At 40.3% G+C, this 11778-nt stretch overlaps 3 protein-coding genes across 3 annotated transcripts; all 3 read right to left on the reverse strand.

Moving 5' to 3' along the window:
* Positions 1-306: 306 nt before the first annotated feature.
* LOC131799887 (steroid 17-alpha-hydroxylase/17,20 lyase-like) lies at positions 307-3639 on the reverse strand. Its single transcript, XM_059117576.2, has 5 exons — positions 3500-3639; positions 2399-2556; positions 1508-2092; positions 854-1305; positions 307-753 (listed from the first exon to the last, which is right to left on the reverse strand). Exons 1-5 carry the CDS (start codon positions 3508-3510, stop codon positions 607-609), a joined length of 1353 nt encoding a protein of 450 aa, XP_058973559.2. The 5' UTR covers positions 3511-3639; the 3' UTR covers positions 307-606.
* Positions 3640-4384: 745 nt separating this feature from the next.
* Positions 4385-8772, reverse strand: LOC136277292 (steroid 17-alpha-hydroxylase/17,20 lyase-like). The gene is made up of 4 exons (XM_066159157.1): positions 8582-8772; positions 6785-6942; positions 5288-6318; positions 4385-4683 (listed from the first exon to the last, which is right to left on the reverse strand). Exons 1-4 carry the CDS (start codon positions 8770-8772, stop codon positions 4537-4539), a joined length of 1527 nt encoding a protein of 508 aa, XP_066015254.1. The 3' UTR covers positions 4385-4536.
* A 2000-nt stretch (positions 8773-10772) lies between these two features.
* LOC131799846 (histone H1-delta-like) lies at positions 10773-11315 on the reverse strand. Its single transcript, XM_059117529.2, has one exon. It carries the CDS (start codon positions 11313-11315, stop codon positions 10773-10775), a length of 543 nt encoding a protein of 180 aa, XP_058973512.2.
* Between the last annotated feature and the right edge of the window lie 463 nt (positions 11316-11778).

The raw sequence follows: 11778 nt of genomic DNA on the forward strand, positions 1-11778 counted from the left end.
AGACTTAACCATTTAAAAAAGGGGCAATCAAATGCTGAAAAACGTCTTCTTTTTCCTACGCCGCTATTTTCAAAACAAGAGTGAGTAACCTGTCGCACACGCTAAACCACAGCGTGCAGTTAACAAACAGATCTGTTTTTTTTTTTATATCGCAATGCATTATTGTTTGAGTCAAGAATACGTTTCTGTATTGTTCTTATCAGGCCGCTGAAAAAGAGAGGAATAAGACCCACTCATGTTTCAACGAAGCGGCCAGGCTGCTAAGCAGGATCAGAAATAGCGGCGTCCATGTTCGCAGTTTTAGCACAACTGAAGACGATTTGAAATCGATTTTAAAATTGCGGTCGGTTTCATAATTTCATATAAATACTTTTAAATGGAATAAATAAAAACAATATATATGGTTTCTGGAGTATACTTCTCCTTTAGCTTCTGTAAACCCTAAGGCGGATGTTCGCAATCTTATGCCATTACTAAAATACTAACCTTGAGGAAAATCATGCACAGCCTAGTTTTTGAAGAACGATATTGCAAACCAAGACTTATTTTTGTTACGAGCACTTCTACTTTCTGCCTATTATACCGTTCGCTTAAGATTATAAGCTCCTATTGCCGTTTTTTAACCCTTATATTGTAAGGCGCCGGAAAACGGGTGAAACCATCGACTCCTTTAAGGTCAGGAAGAACACCCTTTTCTTGGGGCAAGAAGGTAAAGTTGTGCAACATCCGGGACAGAAAAAAGAACAATTCGACCTGCAAGAAAAGAAAGGCAAACATAATCACTTATTATTTGCATTATATCTGTTACATACAAGATGAATTTTCCCCATCATAATTTGATGACACGAATTACCTTTGCAAGTGCTTCGCCAGCACAAACCCGACGTCCAGCAGAAAAGGGTAGAAAGTTTACAGAGTTGGTAACAACTTGGCCATCACCATCAATATGGCGGTGTGGGTTAAATTTGGTTGGATCCTCCCAGCAGCTTGGATCCATGTGAACTGCCATCAGATTGGGCACAACCACGGTATCTTTTGGAACACGGTACCCTGCAAGTGTGGTATCTTTCAGAGTGTAATGAGGAAGAGCTGTTTCAGCGACATTTCCGAGGCGAAGTGTTTCCATGATTGTGGCCTGAACTAGCGGAAGGCTTGGGCGATCATCCAGACCTGGCATTCGGTCCCTTCCAACCTCTTCGTCCAACTGGTTCTGAATCTCTGTTTGACAGCCAGGATTGTGGACCAAGTAAGCGATGGCCCAACGAAGAGTGGTGCTGGTGGTCTCGTGACCAGCGCTGAACATGTCTTATATGGTGTTAACCCTTTCACTCCCAAGATCTAATTATTAATTCTCCTCACTATCTGCCATACAATTCTTATGATGTTAGTTCAGAGAATTTGGTATTGGATCAACTAATAATCCCATGATTGATATTCTTCTCTATTCTCATCACCTACCTGCTTGATATTGTATTGATATTGTAAGGAGAAATTCTGTCTTGGTCACTTGTGGGAGTGAAAGGGTTAATTATATAGTCGTCGGACAAAATGGCTGCTTTCTCCTCAGTGCCGACTTCATTTTCGGCGCCAAGTTTTTCCTTCAAAAGGCTACCAGTAAGGTTCTCGATCTCCGCTTCGGGGTCAAATGCTTTCTCTTGTTCCCTTATCTGATTGTGCAGAATCTCAAACATTCGATCAGTCATTTCTTTCTCTGTTTGGTAAGCTTTGAATGGGAAGTATTTGGCTATGGGAAAGTTATCTAACTTTAATACCTGACTATTCAATTCAGTGTCTGTAAAAGCTCTATTGTTTATATCCAGGAGTTCCTGGAAATCTGGATGCGATGAATCAAAGAGCTTTCCAAACGTGATCCGACAGATGACGTTTGCAACGCTTTCCATCAAAATCTGTGAAGGATCAAAACCTTTTCCCTTCTGATCTTCAAAGTACTGCAGTAGCCTTTTTGCTTGCTCAGAGATTCTTTCTTCAACCAGCTCCTGGTCTGAGATATTCTTTCGCACCGCTGTCATAAAGAGTTTGCGATGAAATTTCCATGCAGGACCATAATTCCCAAATGCAATATCCTTTCCGCCTGGAATTCAATAAAAGAAAATACATAACTTTCATGGATTTCCGTAGCTCCAGTAAGCGTCAAGATACCGCATTTATAGTACGACAGAAAAACGATACGAATGTCCAAACTCAGCTCTTACATTGACTTTAAAGACCGATCATTATCTAGCACCAGGGGGGTGGGGGGGTGGGGGGGGGTGGGGTGGAGGATTTTAGTTGTGTCACTATCCCTCCCCTCCCCCCCACATGGGTTGCTACTTGCCCGACAGTTTTCTCTAGTAACCCTACTTTGGCAAGACATGTTATTCGGAATTGCAGTACTTACCAAGAGTGGACATCACAAAGCTATGGAATGGGGGTCTCCCAGCATAATCAGCTGATTTCTTCACCAACACTCCTTTCACTGACGCCGCATCCTCGGCAATGACGGTTTTAAAACTCCCCACCTTCAAGGAGTACAAGTTACCATACTTCTCTTTCAAGCTTAGTCATAAAGAAAACAAAATATAATAGTTAAAGTGTCCGATATAAGGTATAACTTGCCTAAATTTATGTCGATTATATCGTTACGTTTAGCCTCCTTCCCACAGTTTTCGGCCCCTCTCTTCGTAGTTCGACATTTGCATTAGAGATTATTGGACGCAGCATACACAAAAGAAAGAAGAATACCTTTGAAACAAATTATTTTGTGCCTGGAAACACCAAAATTTCATCTTTTCAGTTCTTGCTGAGACACTACAGAAGACGATAAACATCTCACAATCATCTAGCAGCTTTTTATTTATAATAACATCTCTCAATCATCTCGCTTTACAGAAACGCTCTTTTCAAATCTAAAGATGCAGTCTTGTCTTATTTGTACAGGCAGCTAAGCCTTACCCTTAATATAATCCGGCAATGCGTCCACGAAAAGCTGAGCTTTCCGAAAACGGGACCGTTATTGCAGTTGCTATTTGTGTATTTTTATCGGCGTAATTAATCCCTATTATGTGTATGACCAAGGATGCAGTCAAGCGTTTCAATCGCCGGTGTTTTGAATTGGCTGCATTTGCAGAGTGAAAATGTCATTTCCTAAACCAGTGCAGTATAAAAGGCGCCTCGATGAGAAAATTTTATTTTGTTCTATAGTAGTACTTTTTAATTCGACCTCTCCCATCCTACGGTTGGATGATTCAACGCACACTGCTGGGGCGAAGAAACATAACATGCAAATTTGCTCTGTTTGTTTAGCACCCTTCGGTGAGGCATATGAAAATGCAGGGAGAGGAGCTTTCTATTATATCAATATAGCCAGGATTTCACAAGAATGCGATACAGTAAATCGTCGTACTCAAATAAAATCACTGGCAAAAATCAATCACAAGATCGAATTCTGAGCAAATTACGATAAAATATAAATATAGAGTGGTTCTTGGTGCAAACAAACCTGTCCGTCATCAAAGCTCAACAGATTTCCCACAAAAGGCAAAGATGTCAGACGAGGTCCAGGTGGCATGTTCCTGAACTGATACAGTTCAACCAATTGATTGAGAATCAGTAAGAAAACAATAGCCAAGAATATATTGCCGACAGTAAAGTACTCCGAAACTGCCAGCTCCATCTTGGGTACCCAAATTTGCCACTGACGTCACCAGAGGTCACGAGATAATATCGCAAACAATAAGATGGCGTGACTGTCAATTGTAAGGCAAACAGGTATCCAGCTTGTTTGTCACTAAAACTCTACGCTAAATTAGTGTTTGCAAATTTAAAGCGCAGACATTTCGAGAATACATTTGAATGAAAGCCGTTTCGAAAACGAGAGCTCTTTTTCAAGGGAAGAAAAGAAATTAAGAACGCTTGAGCTCTTACCGCGTAAACAGATGGACTTAATCGTTTTTAGATGCGAAATGCGAGAACAAAAGAAGAATTTGCATTCATTACTGGCAGCTGTTTTATACTGATTCATTTACTTGGACGATATGAGCTCAGCCGTGTGAAGTTTCAACAATGAATGTCATTGCAGAAGGCTCAAGCACGAGAACACGGCAAAGTACTGAAGACACCTACAAATACACTCACGCTCAAGTATAGTTATGGTCTCATAACAAGGCCCCGGACTAGGGCCACCGCAAAGGGTATTTACCCCTTTAGCGTTTGAGTGAAGAAGTCAAGCGAGCCGGTCAGGTCTCCTAAACGGGTCTTGTAGGCTTTTTAGATGGGTCGTAAGCTTTCAATCCAGAATACAAACAACTAGAGCGAAATGATATGCGAATTCTCCATAACTGTATAAGGAAGACCAAAGAGCATTAGAGCATTTCACTGAAAAACATAGGATTCTTTTCCTTTATTTTCGATTTATTTGGTAAATAATAAGACCCTCAGGACAAAACAAAAACAAAAACAAAACACTGATCACTCGTACTCTTTGAAATAAGTCCTGAGCTAGTACAACTTCGTGATGGTTTTTCTGACAACTAGCTATCATTGACGTCTTACAGCTCTGATCTGGAAAGGTGCTGGAAACCGGGTAAACCTGTTAACTCCTTTGATATCGGGAAGAACACCATCCTCTTGCGGTAAAAATGTGAACTTGTGCAACATCCAGGACAGGAAAATGAACAACTCGACCTGTAAGATAAAAGCGGTGTAGACTCATCAAACTGCGTTGCCTGCGTATAACTTGAACTAACTATATTACTCTGGAGTAAGGTATCCTACCATTACAGAGAGGTTATTATTAATAATGTCATTATAATTATTATTATTATTATTGTTGCTATTGTCGTTATTACTATTATTGCTATTATCATTGTTGACTCAGATTTACAGATCGAAAATATCAGAGCTTGCCCGAATTAATCTTTGATTTTAGGAATTCGAGATTTTTTTTAAACTTGTTTCTTTTCATACCAGAGACGAATAATTTTCTTTAGTCATGATTTAAATCAAAACACCGGACTCCTTGCAAGAGTTACTGATCGCATCTGAGCAACACATGATTGTATTTTTTATGATTTACATGATTCTTAATGTTTTATAGAGCTTAATTCTTATTTCAAATTTTTTCTGTAAATCACTTACATATTTTCAAATTAAAAAAAAATTTCATTGTAAAAAAATATTACTATTACTATTATTATTATTGTATCAGTCAAATGGTAACACCTCTTAACACTTCAGCCCGTCAGTTTTAGAAGAAAATGCCTGATTCAGAGCAAATGATGAATGATACCTTGGCAAGTGCCTCGCCAGCACAGACTCGGCGTCCAGCGGAAAAGGGCAAAAAGTTTCCAGAGTTGGTAATAAGTTGGCCATCAGCATCAATATGGCGGCGAGGGTTGAATGCAGCTGGATTCTCCCAACAGCTTGGATCCATGTGAACAGCCATTAAGTTGGCAACAACTACAGTATCCTTTGGAACACGGTAACCAGCAAGTGTGGTGTCCTTCAAAGTGTAGTGAGGAAGTGCAGCTTCGACGACATTCCCGAGGCGCAGTGATTCCATGATAGTGGCCTGTACCTGTGGAAGATTTGGACGATCATCCAGGCCTGGCATCCGGTCCTTTCCAACCACCTCATCGAGCTGACGTTGTATCTCCCTTTGGCACTCAGGATGGTGGACAAGGTATGCAATGGCCCAACGAAGGGTTGTGCTCGTGGTCTCGTAACCAGCGCTGAACATATCCTCCAAAGCGTTAATTATGTAGTCATCTGACAAGAGGGATGCTTTCTCTTCGGCACCTACCTCATTCTCGGCAGCAATCCTCTCCTTTAAGAGACTACCAGTGAGGCTCTCAACCGCTGCTTTTGGATCGAATGCTGTTTCCTGCTCCCTGAGCTGACTACGCAGAATTTCAAAGATTCGATCGAAAATCTTCTGCATTTTCCGGTAGGCTTTGAATGGAAAGAATTTGGCTACAGGGAATTGATCTAATGCAAAGACCTGAATATTCATTTCATCATCAGTGAAGACACTTATATTTAATTGCAGCAGTTCCTGAAAATCCGTATGAGACGAATCAAAGTGCTCTCCAAATGCTATTCGACAAATCACATTTGCAACGCTCTCCGTCACAATTTGTGAGGGGTCAAAAGCAGATCCTTCTTGATCTTCAAAGTATCGTAGCAACCTCGTTGCTTGCTCAGACATTCTGCGCTCAATCAGCTGCTGATCCGAGATGTACCTTCGCACGGCTGTCATGAAGAGCTTGCGATGAAACTTCCAGGCAGGACCGTAATTTCCGAGTGCAATATCCTTCCCACCTACAAAGCAAGTTGGCATTTATCCTTTATCAAGTATTAAAAACAGCAATTTCGCCTGAAGGCAAACCTCTGCATCTCACATTAAAAAGAAAAAGTGCATGGAAAAAAATAAAAAGTCAAAGAAAATAACTAATTACGCGTGTAATCGCGACACCGATTAGAGTCAAACCTTACTAGATTATAAGCAATTAGATAACTAACCATGCTTTGAGCTGGTGCAAACTTTTTTACGGAAAAATTCGATAATGCTTCAAATTTTTAGTAAGCATGACGGCCATGTGGGTGAAAAGCCAATGTGAATTTTCGGTTCAAAGTTGAAAATTTCCTTGCAGATATTGGCGGAAAGTTCTTCCAAACCATTTATTTGATATTTTGTAGTTCTCTCAAATGTGACTATATTCCGCGGAGCTAGGCTTAAGAACCGCTATAAACTATTTCGTAGATAAAAAATGTTTTCAGCACATACCAAGAGTAGTCATCTGAAAGCTATGAAATGGAGGTCTCCCGGCATAATCGGCAGATTTATTCACGAGCACTTCCTTAACGGAAGCGGCGTCTTCAGCAAATATGGTCTTAAAACTTCCGATTTTCAATGAGTACAACTTTCCATATTTCTTCCTCAAGCTTTGTAATAGAGAAGAGAAAGCAAAGTACCTCATTAGTTTGCATTAACCTGTTCCCTCAGAAGGTAACAGTCAACCGTAAGGCAAATCGCGTAGATACTATAAAACAATATAAAGTTTTATTTTGTTATAGTTTGATTATTTTTCGTTGCTTTCATTTGTTTTTTTCCTTTTAATTGTTCTATTTAACAATTGGGCTTTGAGCGCGAGAATAATTTTTTTTAACGTGATAGTTGATAGGGGCGAAGTAACCTCTGAGTACAATATTGTTATTTGAAGGGGGATCTATAACCACTGGACAGGTCATATGTTTTTAAACTCCTTTCTACACCATTACTAATCCAAAAATGGTGGCTAATTGTGAACTTATCACTCGCCTAGTAATTTTAATCATATTTCGTGAGAAAATTGAGAAACTTAAAGTCTTCTTAAAAAAAACAAAAAACAAGGTAATCAAACAGCCACCACTTTTGCTAACGTTATGAAAATTTTAACCATTCTTATCTTTGCAGTATCCTCTTTATCGTACATTTATCATTCATAGATAAAATGTTATCCTTGGGTAGCCCTGGCGTTCAACCTCATTAACATTTCTACTTTCTTAGGCCTAGTTCAAACGTCGATCTTTACATGTACCGAACCTAACGTTTCTATTAAGTACATGTAAAGATCGACGTTTGAATCAATTAGGATCGGCAGATTTGTATTCGGATCGACAGTGCCGTTCTATCCGACTCGGCTAGTCGGATAGAACGGTAAAAGATCGGCATTGATTCATACGTCGTACTTTACATGTACCGAACTTAATGCATACATTATACATACGTTAAAATAATTATGTTTTACCCACAATTCAAGAAAGTTCGCTTACGTGCCATGCGCGAAAGCCTTCGAACCATTCAAACAATACAGGTGGGAGACAATACAAATAGGCCGTTGGGACTTACTCAAAGGTCGCCACGACCGCTTAATGGAGGTGACTGCTCAATAGAAGCAAAAATTACAGCGATTATTTATATACAAATTCGGAACTTCGACAACCGACCGCTTAATACAAGGTGACCGCTTAATGCGGTGTTGCTTAGTACAAGTTCGACTGTATTCTGCTTTGACTTAGTACCAATTATAATGTTTTATGCTAACTGCATCTTGAGTCGCCTTTTTCTACCCTCCTTAATCGCATTTGCAAGAAAAACAAGCTCTTCATTTCCACAAGTTGTGCTTCCCGCATTTTTTTCCTCCATTTTGGTAGGCATTAACCGCTGACTACAATGGAGTTATGTTCAGTTTTGCAATTAGGATCGACTAAATTCGGATCGACGTTTGAATCAACTGCCGCTCTTAATTATTCGAGTCGACCCAAATTGCAATTAGGTTCGGTACATGTAAAGATCGACGTTTGAACTAGGTCTTAGCGTCACGCAACTCAAAATATCATGATGGAGGCTCCAACATTGCAATATTATTTGTCTACTTTCCCGGCGCTAGCAGCTTGCGTAAAACTACTAAATAGATGAGCATTCGCTACCACTTGATAAATTCAAATGCTGTATACAGATAATAGCACGAAAAGGAAGACTGCGCGGTCGACTTAGCCGTGTTCAAAACTAGAAAAATTATGAATAGCAGAGTGAACAAACCTCCTTGTGACTTCGCCAAAACTTTCTCCAGAATCAAAGCTTAACATATTACCGATAAAAGGCAAAGATGTCAAACGAGGTCCCGGCGGCATGTTCCTTAACTGATAGAGTTCAATCATTTGGTTAAGAATCAGGATGAAAACTATAGCCAGGAAAACATTTCCAAACGTAATGAACTCCGGTAACTCCATCTTAGATTATGCAAATACGAGCTCAAAAAACAGATGTCACCAATAGGGAGAGTCACGTAACGGGGAAAACGCGAATTCTTTATTGTTCAGCTCACAAATTTAAAACGTTGCATGACGGGGTATCCGTGACAAAACTATTTCGCTATTTGGAAACTGGAGAGCATTTTTATGGACATATTTTCGAGATAGCGACCAGGTATTTGCTACACTGATGCTAGTCAATTGTGCACCAAAGTGCACAATGACTCCAGAAAGGAAATGGATTGTATTTGATAGTACGCATCTTGTAGAGAACTAAAAAAAAAAAAAAGCATTCATTTTCAGCGGCTAGTCTTCTTCGTTCTTTTAAGAAGGACATCCCAAAACCTGAGCTTGAATTTCGCTTTAAGCCACAACCCTCGTCAATAAAAAAATTAAAGAACCAAGGAAAAATAATTATTGAATATATATATTCTTTTTTAAGCATCTGTAAACGAATTATTCACCCTCAGAAATGTCACGCATTAACGCACAATGTAACTTTGCATGTAACACATCGGTTAAGAAAATATCGAGTTATGCACTAAAGGGTTTCAGCCCTCACAAGAACAGCTATAGACGACAAGTGTCTAAGCCGTGCGAAATCCTTAGAATCGTCGAGAGAAGTGACACTGAACTGTGTCATCGCCTCATGTTTTAATGTCTAATGCTTGTGCGATCCTTCCTAGAGCTTCCTTAAAACTTACGGCAATAACCAAGCACAATTTCATTTCCTCAGTATGTACTCGTCCTATTCTCTGTGGTCGCCGCAATTAGTGCCCACTACACAGTTTCAATGCCTAAAGAGGAGAAGAGGTCAAACGTTGGAAGTTCTTCATCGTTATCATCGTCTATGACATCGGATGTCTCCAAGACAGGTGTGCAGGGGACCAGAGATCGCGGAGAGGTTATTTTATCGACTGAATTGGTGTTTTCGCTAGGAGAGTAAGCTACTTCCTCATTTGCTTTTTTATTTAATTCGATAGGATTTTGAGAGTTGGAACATTGCGATCAAACAAGAGTTTTAGACGATACTACTAGCTGTTTCCCATGCAGTCAAGGGCAATCTTGTAAAACTCCTTACGTCTTAGACCAGATAATAACTTAGGCTAAAGACAAAGAGGTGCTCGGGGGGGCTAAACCCGTTTAGTATGAAGATAATACCTTGAGCATCTGTCTATTTTCAATTCCTGTTCACTGAACAATTTTTGTTATATATTTTTTGAGTAGAGGTAGCATGTTCATCATTTCCTTCGCTAAATGCTCGCCTTTACACAAGCCAGCGACAGAAGTCCTTTGTCTTTGGGGGGGAGGTTCTTTCTGTCCTCTCATGAACATTTTTGACCCAGTCACGATTCAATGACTACCATAAGAAGTTGCGCTTCTTATGGTAGTCACGCTTCTTAGTTGCACTTCTGAATCTCTCTGAGGCCAAAGCAAAGAAGTGCCCATTGACAGGACAGCAAACCTTCTTTCCTAACTAGTGACAGAGGTAAAAGACTGCCTCACTGCCGTGACAAGCATTGAGAGCACTTTCTAGAAATGTCAGCTCTAGGTACGTAAGTAACAATCGATTTTTGGCGCAATTTCTCTTACAGCCATTGATTCATGACTAGGCATAAAATGTCATAGAAAATGTTGTTCATCGTGGTTTTTGTAGAAATTAACGTTGAACCGTTTGTCTTATGATTAAGGGTAAGTCTATCAATTGTTTTGATCTCGAAGTTTCAACTGCTATAGTGCTAGTCTGCAACTGCTAGTCTAGTCTTCGTCAGGCGTCTGCCGAGGCATATAATGTATTGATGTTGGCAAAGCAAAACCAGCACCTTTATAAAGGAATGGCTCTCGAAAGGTAAACAGAAGATACAGGCAAGAAGGGCAGTTAAACTTACTTTCGAAAATTGCACAGTTGGTTATTTCTTTTATTACATTTGGTGGCTCCTAAAGGAACCGTTTTGTTAATGATAAGCAGCCAACACTCCTTAGGCTTTCTTGGCTGCCGATTTCTTGGTGGGCTTTTTAGTGGGACTTTTCTTAGCGGGCTTCTTGGCTGCGGGTTTCTTTGCTGTCGGTTTTTTGTCCACGAGTTTCTTTGCCACTGGCTTCTTAGCTAAGGTTTTTTTCGCTTCTGGCTTCTTAACCGCTGGTTTCTTTGCTGACTTCTTGGCGGAGGATTTCTTTGGTTTGGTAACAGGCTCCCTCTTTGCAGCTGGCTTCTTTATCGGTTTCTTGTCCTTCTTTTCTTCCTTAGGCAGCTTGAAGGATCCCGAAGCACCAACTCCCTTAGTTTGGAGGAGTTTTCCACTTGCAGCGCCCCTCTTCAAAGCCATCTTCAAGTGTGAGCTGACCTCACCAACCTTGTAGTTGGCTTTGATATACTTCTCAATGGCTTGGCGGGAGGAACCGTTTCTCTCTTTCAGCACTTGGATGGCAGCCTTGGTCATCTCAAAATAAGTTGGATGTTCGACTGGCTTCTTAGGCACAACTGGCTTCTTTTTAGCGGGGGACTTTGCTGCTCCAGACATCATGAAAAATTTAACTCTTCCTTCCTCGAATTGAAGACACGAATGGTGAACTTCGATGTGCTGGAAAATATATATGGAAATAATACGGACCACCGTGAAGACAGCTTAAAGAAAATGGCCGCGTTTATAGTTGTGCTAATTTGCCTTCATATTTCGAAAAATAAAACACCACTGGGGCAAGTTTTATCCAAAGCAAAGCTAAAAATCTGTAGTTCAAATATTTTTAAAGCAGCATACACAACAATCATTGACCTTCACCCAGCCAAAGCACGCCTTTTTTTATGAACAGTGTTCCCTAGGAGCCACCAAATCTCACAGAAGTCATGACCAGTAAAGCCCACAGACGCTGAAGGGTTGATTGATCTGCCGAACTCGGCGTCAGAAAGGGCAAACAATAAAATGGCCAGAATCTGCGAACTGACATATATCGTGATCAGAGGCGGCTGGCGTCAAGTGTGAAACT

The sequence above is a fragment of the Pocillopora verrucosa genome, chromosome 12 (assembly GCF_036669915.1).
Source record: "Pocillopora verrucosa isolate sample1 chromosome 12, ASM3666991v2, whole genome shotgun sequence".
Classification (NCBI taxonomy): domain Eukaryota; kingdom Metazoa; phylum Cnidaria; class Anthozoa; order Scleractinia; family Pocilloporidae; genus Pocillopora; species Pocillopora verrucosa.

What these genes read in the sequence shown, in the direction of transcription:
- LOC131799887 (XM_059117576.2), bottom strand. An exon ending in TAACCCTTTCACTCCCACAA is followed by an intron (nt 1,306 to 1,507) that starts GTGACCAAGACA and finishes ACACCATATAAG; the next exon opens with ACATGTTCAGCGCTGGTCAC. An exon ending in CTGGCGAAGCACTTGCAAAG is followed by an intron (nt 754 to 853) that starts GTAATTCGTGTC and finishes CTTTTCTTGCAG; the next exon opens with GTCGAATTGTTCTTTTTTCT.
- LOC136277292 (XM_066159157.1), bottom strand. Translation starts at nt 8,772, where the DNA reads ATGGAGTTACCGGAGTTCATTACGTTTGGAAATGTTTTCCTGGCTATA. An exon ending in CTTTCAGATGACTACTCTTG is followed by an intron (nt 6,319 to 6,784) that starts GTATGTGCTGAA and finishes CTTGCTTTGTAG; the next exon opens with GTGGGAAGGATATTGCACTC. An exon ending in CTGGCGAGGCACTTGCCAAG is followed by an intron (nt 4,684 to 5,287) that starts GTATCATTCATC and finishes TTTATCTTACAG; the next exon opens with GTCGAGTTGTTCATTTTCCT.
- LOC131799846 (XM_059117529.2), bottom strand. Translation starts at nt 11,315, where the DNA reads ATGTCTGGAGCAGCAAAGTCCCCCGCTAAAAAGAAGCCAGTTGTGCCT.